This window comes from Puntigrus tetrazona, chromosome 9 (assembly GCF_018831695.1).
Source record: "Puntigrus tetrazona isolate hp1 chromosome 9, ASM1883169v1, whole genome shotgun sequence".
NCBI classification, from domain to species: domain Eukaryota; kingdom Metazoa; phylum Chordata; class Actinopteri; order Cypriniformes; family Cyprinidae; genus Puntigrus; species Puntigrus tetrazona.
The window spans coordinates 15,681,002-15,692,999 of NC_056707.1; the positions used below are offsets into that span (position 1 = coordinate 15,681,002).

Sequence of the window (11,998 nt, forward strand, 5' to 3'; positions counted from 1 at the left end):
TGATGACCAATGAACGATTCCTACCGCGGACTTATGAATTAACTAACGTTTCATGAATATAAATTAGGACGCGTGACTGGACACTTCGAGGAGATAAAGAAGGAGCGTCATCGCAACCTAATTAATATTCATGAGCTTGTGCAACTCCATAGTAGGATTCGTAATTTCGGTTCCCCTCTGTATCTGATGCACAGGATTGTCAGTTCTTCCGAAGAGCCGTCATCACCGCCTCACTGATGCCCTCGCTAGACGGACGCACGAATGAAGCACTCTAACGAATCTCTTCTGTTTAACGATTCGGTCACAGCGAGCATGACTTCAATACGTGAATCGTTTTATGAACCGAACCGCCTGAGATAACCGATTCGCTAAAACGATTCAGTAAGCTAAACCTCTCTGATTACTCGTAGAATACAGTATCACATCCTTCGGGCTGTGTGTAGTTTTCTTTTGCAATTGAAATAATACATTAATTAGTAACGTCAAAAATGATTCGCTTTGCATGTTCAGAAGATATAATGTGTAATATACTGCCCAGCAACACTATCAAGCAAAATACTTGAATTATACTTAAAATCTGTAAGATGCTACTTGAAATTCAATTTCCTATCGATTATTAAAACCAGATAAAATAGGTGTTAAGGTCAGGAAGCATTGTAGAGTTTATAACTGTCAAAGTTATTTAGTGATCATTCATGTTGAACCCTAGGTTTAGATGGAAGATTGCTTTTTGCCACTACAATGCGATTTTAAGATTTACCCGTTTTTTGGTTTATTTGCTGCTGTTCTATATTTGTCTCATTGTCTGTGCAGTTAATAAATGACAGCTCTACATTCTTAAAGAAATGGAAAACAGGAAATTGACCACAATGTCCCTGGAAGCAAATATCAGTGTTTGTTTGTCCTTTGCTGGATGACACCACCTAACTTGTGTGTGTCTGATTGATACACAAGCTATATTTAAAAAGGCATGAGATTTTGAGCTGATGGGTCAGGAGGAGACCACGGGAAGTGGCTGTTGCATATGCACCGTTTACAAGAGGACTACATACTATAAAAGGACGTACACAAATATTTAAGGAAAACAGAGGTTCAAAGTCAGTTCAAACACATTCCAGGAGATAGCAGAAAATGTAGTTTTCTAGGGTAAAAGCTTTAGCTCTTGATGCAAATAAGTACGGTATTTAAACTTAGCCAAGGACCACTGACAAAGCAAAACGTTCAAGAGAATATTTTCAGTCAAGAGCAGCACAAGCATACAGAGCAGTCCACAATAGTCCACGATTTCATGAAAAAAAAAAAAAGCTGATATTATCTGAAAGGGTGGATGTTAAAATGATAAATTGTCTGAACGTATGGCCTTATTGTTTCAGACTGAGAAACTCCAGGACCCTCATGATGGTGCAAAATCAAAGGACAATCTTCCCTTTACATCTTCCGTGTTGCATCTAAGCAGAATGTGGGAAATGAGCAAACAAAATCTCATATATGGATGCATTTAACTCAAGAATCTTCCTTCGGTTTAACCTGCATTGTACTACAGGTAAATACTCAGAAATATTGCTACATTAAAACGTCTTCGTTCACACTGTAGCCCAAACTGATTTGATTCAATTTTACATTTTTTTTTTAACATGACAATTATTAAATCAGGGTTAACTTTGGTTGTGCTAAACAAAACAAATGACAGATCACCAATGACTTTTAATACACAAATGTTTATTCAGCCAAACTAAGCAACATTATAAGAACAGATGTGTGACTGAGCAAGAGAGTGGACTTGACAGATCAGGACACAAGTCTCTAGTTAAAAGATTTACTGAAGATAAATCACATTCCTCAGAAACTCTGCTACTATCTTTACTGTCACTGTGCATGGTGCCACGCTGTAAAAACAGAAAAGTCTAATCCAAAGACCTAAAAGCATCACGTTTAACATTCTTTTTTTCGACATTTTTCTGTTCTTTAATAAGAAATAAATTTTAGACCGCAGAATCTGTGGTACTGGTTGTAACCTACCAGGGAACATAAAAAAAAAGTGGACCAAGTCCTATAAACCATGAATTAGACAGATATAGGAGAAAAGAGAGAGTGCACATGTAAGGGTAGTTATATTCACAGGAAGTACTCCAGCTCATAGCGAACATACGAGTTCTTCTCATCATTGTAGACAAGCGGATAATGTGCGATCAGTGCATCCTGGGAGCCAATGTAGATGGAGTTGTAGATCTTCCAGTACACGTCACGCACTTTACGAGCAGGATGGAACAACCCCTATTGAGAAGAACGGGGGAAAAAAAACAAAACATTGGGTCATTAGATCTTTACAAGTCAATGGAAAAAAAAAACATTACATCAAAAAAAAGGTAGATTCCATGCTGGAAGAGTAAAAAGTACCTGCAAGCAGTACTGCAGCATCCGGCAGGGCCCGATTGCTACCCGCAGACCCTCTAGGGCCCCCATGACAGCCTGGATGACGTGAGGAGACGTTTCAAAGACATTTGGCCAAACATAGTTGAGCAAATGATTGAGAGAATCTTCACAGCCAAAGCCATACACTCCCAGAGACATATGCTGCACCACAGCACTGGCAGTCTGCCTGTGTACAAGATCCCTGCAATAGAGAGCAAATACAGGAAGTTATAGAGGCCTACTAAAAACAATCTGTATGTTTTACGTTAATTTAAGATACTCAATTACGAAAAGCAGTAATTATTTTCCCAGCTTACCTGTCCATCAGAGCATCCTCCAACAAAGGTGTGACCGCATAGATATAATCTTTACCCATTTCACCAATGTACTCGAACAGGAAGGACAAAGACTTTAGGACACCATTCTGAACATTAAGTTCAGGAACACGGTATTCGTTCATCAACGCAGGAAGCACGGTGAATGGCGAACACGTCTCAGCCACGATAGCAATGGCTACCGTTGTGCACACACGGTTCTGACGCTCCTGAACCTTCAGATTGTTGAGCAGCGTGGCCAGCACATCGTGAGGACTAGAGATTTAAGAACAGAAATGATAAATCTACATTTTGAAACCTCTGACACATTCAGCATTACTGAGAAGAACTGCATTTTACCCAATGGCCTTGGCGATGTAGCCGAAAGTATTGACAGTAGCTCTGCGAATGGCCTTCTTGTGGGCTTTCAACAACTCCAGCAATTCAAAACAGATGCGCATCCATTCCCTGGCAGACACATACTCTGCACCCCTGCAAAGGACACAATGATGTGTTTAGGAGGCATTATCAAAATATTTAAAAAAAAAAAAATAAAAAAAAAATAGTAGCTCAAAATTCTGCAAGGAACTGTAGAACTGACCTATCAGCGATTCTGCCCACTAGATCAATGCAGTTCTCCTGCACCTTCTCATGTCTGTTCTTTAAGATGGGAGTCAATCGTGGAAGCAAGTCTTTGATAGGTGGTGTCATCTTGTGCATACCTGCCAACGGGACATTTACACAATTATTTAGAATTGTTTAGTACAAACATATACAATTTTTTTTATTTACACAGAGCACAAATTATGTAAATTAACTTATTTTGATTCATGTATTTATAAACAAATTTCAGAAGCAATTAATCGTTTGACAGTGCAAGAAAAAAAAAAAAAAAAAAAACTTCAGTTAAGTGATTTGGCCCTTCAAATATTTTTTTTTGCTACTCTGGGCAAGTGTTTATGCTTGTACAAACAAAATGAAGGTAAAAAAAAACAAAAAAAAACCTTTGGTTTTATGCATGAGAGTTTGGGCTTATATGCAATAGCAAACACTAATACTGAAGCACCTTGAACACTCACCAATAACATTGACAATAGCTTTAAGGGCTCCAAGAATGCTACCCAGCACTTCTGGGTATTCTTCTCCCAGATACTCGTATAACACCACACCCAAATGGCCCATCAGCTTTTCCTAAACAGAAATATAAAGGAGCGACATATAAGCATTATTTTTTTGTAACAGTCCATAAATGACCAAAATGCACCCCTTACCTCCTGGCATGTCTTCATGACCACCGCTGTGCGAGAAATCAGGTCAGCAGCCTGTTGACGGACTTTGGCGGATTTGTTGTTGAGACGCCACAGCACTGTACCGCAGATCTGAGGCAAGTACGGTTTTACTCTCTTACCCAGAGCATTTACCACCGTACCGAAGCCATTTAGCATCACAGAGTCCTGGAGACACAGACAAGATTATGATGCAAGATGATCGCATGACAGCAGTAGGATACTTAATATGCAGCAGAGTTTATAACTCACTTCAGTGGTCTGTTCCTGAAAAGCGTACAGGATTCCATCAATAAGCTGCTCCTCCAGTTTGTGATCGATGTCAGCGGCACCAAGGTTTCCCATAATTTTCTCAATAGTCTCCATGACCATTTTTCTGTACTGCTCAGCTTCATCCTTTAAATCATCCACGATGCGGGAAATAATCTCAGCTGCCCCGACCTTATTGGCCAGCTCCACTGTAGTGTCCACTAACTGTTAAGCATGCAAAAAAAAAAACAACCCATGAGATTACATGCATATTATTCATGTTTAACGCAACTTCTAATTAGGCGATGATCTCACATACCTGTCTGTAGTTGCGCCTATCCAATGCCATTCGGTGCTGCCAGAAATGTTTGAAAAAGGGGGGCAAAATCTCTGTTTTAATGTAATTGGCTTCCACACCATCTGTGCCACAGCACTGCTTCACCACCTGAAATGTAAAAGAAAAAAACGTTTAGTTAAAAATGTTTTAGAAAGATTACATTTTTACTTCTGAATAGTTTTTTTTAATGCACCTTGAGGACAATCTTCTTCATTTCCTCATCAGGTGACTGGAACTCTCGAATAAGGATAAGCATCACTTCTCTGGTGTAATAGTTGGCATATTCAGCATCCATAAGAGGAATCAAGTATCCAATGGCTTTCAAGAAGGCAGCAAGACCCTAAGACCACACATACATTGTTAAAAATGTGTTTACTAAAAATTTGACAATCTTTTGAGTTATGGCCCAAAAAGAGCACAAACGTTACAAATAAACTACTTCAATATTCCATTGCCCAGACGCATGCTCACCTTGCCTCTGTGTTGCCTGATACCTTTCCAGAGAGGTTTTAGTACAGAATCAAAGGACTCGATACCATATGGTGTAGCAGCTTCAGCCAGGGCAGCGATAGCCAGAGCACTAATGGTTCGCACTTTCTGCTGCTCATCCACGAGACCTGAAGAAAAAACAAAAAGCAGTTTGAGACTGTCCAATATAACAGACAAATTTAAAAGACTTTGAGATGAGATGGAGATCACAATGCCATACTAACCATGCTCAATAATCTCCACCAAGCTGCGGAGATGGGGCAGGATAGCACAGCCCATGAGAATAGCGATCTGCTGTACGATCTTGATACCCGTGTGACGAGCCTGCCAGGATTTCTTGCTCTTGCAAACAGCCTTGAGGAAAGGCAGGAGAGATGGAATGCCGAGGGCAGATGCTACAACAGCGAAAGCACGAGCTGTTGTGTTTCTCACATACTCGTCCATGTTGTCAATATCAGGCCTCATGGTGGAGATCATAGTGGCCAGACCAGCAGCCTGTTAATGAAGAAATACAAATTTAATTTAAGGCCTGCATAATTTAAAAGATCTATTAAACAACTGCTTGGATGCTGTTATTGACCAAATATGCCATTTATTGTTTACAGGCAATCATCTTACTTTTGCCAAGTTGGAGATGATCTCTCTACCCTCTACTCTAGCGTAGTAATCTTCATCAATCAGCAAGGGTTCAATGACCACAAGAATCTGTAAGACACATGAAAGGTTAATGCATTTCTCCATGCAAATATTAAAATGAACGCGTAGATGCAATGCAGACTTACCTTGTGGACATATGGTCGAACCAAGTCATCAAGTTTGTAGAGGATACGATCAATGACTTTAACCAAGAGATGACGCTCCTGGTCCTCCAGTGTAGGAGACATCAGCAATGGTAGGATCTGGTTAAAGAGTGGTCCTGCACCAAACTCCCTGGCTTTGTCTGTGATTTGACGGAGGGCAGCCTGAAAGGAGAGAGCTAGTTAGAGATCCCCATTACAAGATTGTGTTACAGTCCATCAAGCATGAGAGAGCATACCAACCTTTCTCATGGGAGGTGTCCCATTCTTGATCTTTAAGAGAAGCTTCATGATCTTGCGCTCCTTCTGTTCTTCTGGACTGAGGGTGGACTCATCAACTTCGACCTGCAAACAAAGATTGAATAATTGGTCAAGTTATAATCATACTTGTATAACAATGAAAATGTTTTGTTAGTTTTATTCACACAATACTACTGTTTCTCATAATAATAACAACAACAACAACAACAACAATAATGCCATCCTATCAACCACGCCATATCTCTGAACCAGAACAACGGTGACAGGTGAAGGTGAGCTTTAATAATTATTACCATTGTTTAACAATAACCTAGCTACCATTAATAGAGCGCCCTAACAGTAACACCTGCACATTGAAAGGTCATAGCTTAAATACAGAACAAGTCACAATCTGGGTTGTCTCTTTTGTTGTACATTTTGACAGGACAACAGGGCTATAACAGAAAGTGAAGTGGGTGAAGGTGAGGAGGACAGGATTAATAAAAGGTAAATGAGGCGAGACTTGGGATGCTAAAAATGCATTGGGCAAAAAAAAAATAAATAAAAAAAAACTTATAAAACGGCATCAAGAAAATCTGATTTTCCTGGTGTACATGGGACCTACCAACAGTTTATCAAAGTACTGAATGTCATCTGGCTTGAGGAAGGGCAGGTTTCCAGAGGGTTGATCGTTGACTTGTTTCATAGATCGGTCCTCTGTTTGCATGTGGAAGCCTGTCATGCCTCCGATGGGGGTGGGGGTGGCAGCTAATTTACGTGCTGGGGTACGGATGGGTACATAGCCTGCTGGTGGTGGCAGTACCTAGGAAAAGTGACAGGTGAAAAACAGTTAGCAACAGCAAATTATCAATTCATTTTCTGACAGAAAGTAATGGTATTCTGTAGATAAAGTTATGTACTTTGTATCCTTCTGGAAACATGGCATCAAGCTCCTCATCAGTCAGTGGACGATTCCTCTCGTCAATCTCTCGCTCCCAGCGCCAAGCCTGCAGCTGTTCTGGAGTCATGCTCATCAGGTGACCTGCAAACATTGAAAATTTTACAGCAACTTCTACAAATCCCCCAAAACACATTCACTTTTAACAACAATGGAAAAAAGCAACACTACCAGTCCAGTACCTGGAGTGGGTGTGGCCATATTCATAGCAGGTGTGCCCAGAGGGGTTTTTCCAGGGGTGAGCAGAGGAGTTGAAGAGCCCATCTGACTGGCTGGTGTCTCATCCCATCTTGACTTCCTCTTGCTAGCACCTGGGGTGGGCGTCTCACCCACTGACTCATCTCCTCTGTCTGTACGTGGAGTCTCAGCCCAGCCACTGCCATGACCAGGTGTCTCTGAAACACACAAAATAAAGATTTTTCAATCACTGTGCAATAAAAATCTTGTTAGTGAATGCACCACAAACTGGACAAAATATAAGACCTCTCTCTGTCTTTGGTGTTTCATCCCAGCGGTTCTTGCGCACACTGGAAGTAGCCCCTCCGTGGCCAGGAGTGGCGTGTCCAGGAGTGTCTCGACCTGGTGTTGCGGCTCCAGCTGGGGTGTGGCTTGGTGTGGGTTCCCACATACGGGTGCTTGGAGTAGCTCCCGGGGTCTCGCTACCTTTGGGGCGCCCGGGTGTCTCATCCCAGCGACTGTTGGAAGGTGTGTGTCCTGGTGTCTGAGTTAAAGAACAAAAGGATTAGCGATATTAACTTAATTTTTTAAAGTCAAATCAAAATCAAATAAATATTAAAAATAATCATTCGCTGCAGCGCTAAAACATCGACTCACTTCGGGACCCGCATCTGCCTGGTCCCAGCTGGACACTTTTCTGGGTGTGGTATTACTGGGGGTTTGGTCAGCTGTCTGGTCCCAGCGTCGTTTGCGTTTGGCCCCAGCAGCCTGAGATGCAGCAGAGCCGTTCACTGCTTTCAGCTCTCCAGACTTTGCTTTCTCTACCATCTGCAGCCTGATCTCTCTCTGGAGAAAACACATTGAATATTTTGTCAGATCTCTTAATTTAACTTTTTTACTTCTTACAGTTTCACTAGAAGTCAATGTTATTTACCTCTTCTTTGGACAGATGCTGCTCCTTCATAACATCCATGTATGTCCTGACCTGCATCTTGGGATCCGGCGTTTTGCCCCCTATGCGAAAGAGCACCAACAAAATGCGAGACGGTCAGCCAAGTAAGTCTCAATACCAGCATTTACACACACAAAGCACTACAGTCAACTGTCCCTGAATAGATGGCCTTAAATGTTTAAATTACTATCCTCTCATAACACAAAACAACCCTAGACAATAAAAGCTAAGCACTCTTAGTATACAGTCATACATTAAGAACAGGCAGGTACAAAGAGGTTTCTGTTGCTTTTAAGAGGAGATAAGGAGAGGATATAGCCATCACTGATGCAGGGTCCTGGGCTGCGCTCTCCAGAATACGTACACTTTCAGTGCCAAGGGTCCCTCTGCAGTCAGACTTCAACCGGCAGAAAAGAAGCCTAGAAAATTTCTCTTTACCATTAGTAACACTTTGGAAAAGGGTTTGAACTCACACACACAATAGCATACCACCTGTTCTGCTCTTGTAAAAAAACCAAAAAAAACCCTCGACTTTGCAAATTTTTTTTTTTTTTATCATTTATGGTACTAAATGTGTTGCAGCCAGAGACACTGAACACTTTGGGGAATTTCTAATAAACTCTTTAAAAACTACATTTAAATCTGAAAAATTAAGTACTTGCAATGCACGTGCATACTTGTGCATATGTTTTAATTTGAAAAAAATATCTACAATGGATTGGAATGAAAAGTTAAAATGAGAAGGGAGGACATGAAGTTGAAGAGAAAATTGTCCTTGATGAGGCTTAAAAAAATAAATAAATAACTTCATAACAGTAAAAGAACAACAGAAAAAAAACGTTTAGTGAAACCATGGTAGATTCCCCTGAAAGACCCTCTGGTCTGACACCAGAGCAAAACTACCAACTACGGTCTTGATTTATCTGATAAACACGCTGCTTTTTGTTGACCATAACCTACACAGGACGAGTTGCTGCACCCTTAAGAGAGTGCAGACAGGACTGGCATAGCAGTACTGCTGTAGGAGAGAAATTAAGGACAGTTAGTATGGGCCTGTGGAATCTTGGTACACAGATTCTTCAAATAGATATATTTCTATTTTATGATTATAAAATAGAAATATATTTACACAACAGTTTCGTAAAGCTTCCTCTGTCAGGGACTACATGCAAGATCTTTTGTTTGATCCAGAATCAATTCCTTCCCATAACCTGACCCGATCTGGTGCAGTTTGAGTGTGTGCAGCCTGTTGCAACATATTCTGAAGTTCCTAAACTCCTTGCTAATTTGTACCAGTATGAGCACCCACAGGCCATAGGTTTAAAGAAACTAAAATGGCTGGAAATTTTTTTATTAGATGTTCAATATCTCCGTCGATACAATTTGTAACAGACTAAACCATATGCACAGTAAATTGTAAAGTGTGTTAAAAGGTGGATCAGGATTATTAAGAGTTCCACTCCTTTTGAAAATATTACTTTGACACATCTTGGGTGTCTAGCCAACATGCCATTGGATAAATGTTGCGTATAATATAGAACAAGACGAAAGTGAAAAGAAAACTGACAGTAATTGCACAAAGTGCACTGCAACCTCTGGCATTATTAAACTAAAAAAAAAGAAAAGAAAGAGTGTCTGTTTGAGGTGTCTGACTATCGTATTCTCTGTTTCACACACAAAGTACATTAACCCTTCGAACAACACACCTACCTGCAACCTATGTTCTGTTGGGACAAATGACACCACCCAACCAACTGTCTCCCAAAACCTTTGCTGCCCAACTCATTTACATCTCTGAATCAAGGAATAACTGGCTCTCAGCACATCCCATTAAAAGATTTGTATCTTACAGGTCAGTTGAATCCAGGGAGCAAGTTGTTGGGTGGTGTTCGAAGGGTTAACCAAAAATGGTCTGGACAGGAACGTCACGAGAAGAGTAAATACTGATCGGCATGGACAAATAAAACAAACAGTAGAATAGTAGTGTAAAATTTACCATCAGCAAATGGGTCGTGACGCTCTGGGGAGATGATCATCTTTTGTCTGCGTTTCTTGTACTCATCCTCACGGTCTGAAATCTTCTGTGGTCGGTGTTCAGCAAAGGGATCGTACTGCAGGAGGGGCGAAAAAGAATATTGTGTGATGACAGCTACCTTTTATATCCTTACAAACAAATGCATTTGGAAAACACATACAAATTTAAGCTTCATTAAAGTTTAGAACTTTAAGATGGAATTTCTGTTAATTACCTGCTCATCTGATTGAGGAATGGAATTGAGTATTGCAACCGGTGCATGGTATCCTGGTTTCTTCTGTCCAAGCAGACTCGTGGACGAATCTTCCTCATCATCCTGAAATTAAAATGGTCAGATTCAGAAATTCCTTCATGCAGAACTTACCCATGCTGACATGGGCTCTTGTAAAAGTATTTAGAGTATTATGCTAACACTTACATCCTCCTGCTCATTGGCAGCAATCGATGTCACATAGCCAGCAAAGCGGCTATCGCTGCCTCCGTAGATCTCTTGGTCATAATATCCAGTGGAATCGAGCCCAACCCCCTGCTCTGCTCCCTCCACCAGGGCAGCTTTCATCCCCTGGATTTCCAGGATCTGAGCCTCAATGTCTAAAAAAATTAAAAAATAAAAATAACCATCAGAGATAAGTAACTCAAAATATCTATTAACAGGTGAATAACTCACATACACACGCCTCATAAGTTAGATTTACACACCCACACAGCTACAGTTTTAGAATAAAATATTAATGGCATGATCCACTAATTAAAAAAGAAAACTGAAACAACCACTCAATTGGAATTTTCATAAAGAAACAACATTATACATGTTACAAAAGATTACAAAGATATGGTCTGTGTTTGCGTGCATGTTTGCAACGCCATTTTGGTTTCCATATATAATCGTTCAACAAGCGTATTTTTAACATTGAAACTCTGCGATAAAAACAGAAACTGTCTATATACTAATACGCATTTCTTCAATTAATGTTACATATAACTGCTTATAACCACTAAACGAATCCCTAGATAAACTATTTGTGAATATTTCTCATGTGCGCCACGGCCAGGTTTGATTCAGCGATCAGACGCCATATTCTATTCACCACCTCAAACCGGCCTAATCCTGTGTTTTCTCGCTATTTTCACTTTTTAGGACAAAAAAACAGACATCACAGATGCAAAGTACACATAGGCAAAAAAAACTCGATACATTCTTCAATAATCTTTGGAAAATTTACTTACCGTCATGTGTTTTGGCGATCTGCGCCATTTTCCTTCTGTTGTGTGAACCTCAGTACCGGAAGGCCTTTGACTGCACATCCGACTCCGCTGCGCTCACGAGAACGCGCAGGCGCGTCCCCTGCGGCACAAACAAGGCGCATGCGCAGAGCACAAGGACTAGGTGTCGAGCACAGCTGGCAAATGTCAACACTTTGTAGTAATACCCCCGCTCTGCTTGAGAAGTGAAGCTATAATAAAGTGGAAGTGATCAAGATACAAGTTAACTCAATTATTTAATATAATTGAATGTTTATGTAGCAAAGACCACGCGTTCTTTCACGGAATGTCGCCTCTTTTTATTGCCTTCTAAAAGCCATTCCACACAGAAAGATTAGACAAAAGCATATACCCTTTATTGTTTTAAATAGATATGTTTACAGGAATTAACACAGAGATCCAACTACAGTTTTGGATATAATATGCATTAAGAATGGCATTCATTACCACAGAAAATTATGTATGTGTGTGTATATAAATATTTTTTTT

The 11,998-nt window shown here is 40.4% G+C and overlaps 1 protein-coding gene and 1 long non-coding RNA gene across 4 annotated transcripts; one reads left to right on the forward strand and one right to left on the reverse strand.

The window, feature by feature from the left end:
• The first annotated feature begins 1 nt into the window (after window position 1).
• On the forward strand, window positions 2-2,021 carry LOC122351790. The gene is made up of 2 exons (XR_006251799.1): window positions 2-381; window positions 1,374-2,021. It is a non-coding gene; the product is annotated as an uncharacterized LOC122351790 (long non-coding RNA).
• Window positions 1,699-11,614, reverse strand: sf3b1 (splicing factor 3b, subunit 1). 3 transcript variants are annotated; one of them, XM_043249076.1, is made up of 25 exons: window positions 11,474-11,614; window positions 10,665-10,837; window positions 10,461-10,562; window positions 10,208-10,322; window positions 8,194-8,273; window positions 7,917-8,105; window positions 7,566-7,803; window positions 7,265-7,477; window positions 7,045-7,166; window positions 6,750-6,947; window positions 6,128-6,229; window positions 5,870-6,049; window positions 5,706-5,792; window positions 5,312-5,582; window positions 5,070-5,215; window positions 4,792-4,938; window positions 4,581-4,706; window positions 4,265-4,486; window positions 3,998-4,180; window positions 3,806-3,917; window positions 3,328-3,448; window positions 3,087-3,218; window positions 2,730-3,002; window positions 2,398-2,614; window positions 1,699-2,274 (listed from the first exon to the last, which is right to left on the reverse strand). In XM_043249076.1, the coding sequence occupies exons 1-25, from the start codon at window positions 11,499-11,501 to the stop codon at window positions 2,116-2,118; spliced, it is 3,936 nt and encodes a 1,311-aa protein (XP_043105011.1). In that variant the 5' UTR covers window positions 11,502-11,614; the 3' UTR covers window positions 1,699-2,115. The 3 variants fall into 3 exon arrangements, with proteins under 3 accessions (XP_043105011.1, XP_043105013.1, XP_043105012.1); XM_043249078.1 differs by lacking the exons at window positions 10,461-10,562; window positions 10,665-10,837; window positions 11,474-11,614 and adding an exon at window positions 8,576-8,630 and having other exon boundaries at window positions 10,208-10,283; XM_043249077.1 differs by lacking the exons at window positions 10,208-10,322; window positions 10,461-10,562; window positions 10,665-10,837; window positions 11,474-11,614 and adding an exon at window positions 8,576-10,140.
• Window positions 11,615-11,998: the final 384 nt, after the last annotated feature.

Excerpts from the sequence above, each read along its gene's own strand:
- sf3b1 (XM_043249076.1), bottom strand. The coding sequence starts at position 11,501 with ATGGCGCAGATCGCCAAAACACATGACG. Across the intron at positions 10,323-10,460 it reads TTCCTCAATCAGATGAGCAG|TACGATCCCTTTGCTGAACA; the intron begins GTAATTAACAGA and ends CCCCTCCTGCAG. Across the intron at positions 4,707-4,791 it reads TGAAGAAGATTGTCCTCAAG|GTGGTGAAGCAGTGCTGTGG; the intron begins GTGCATTAAAAA and ends TTTACATTTCAG.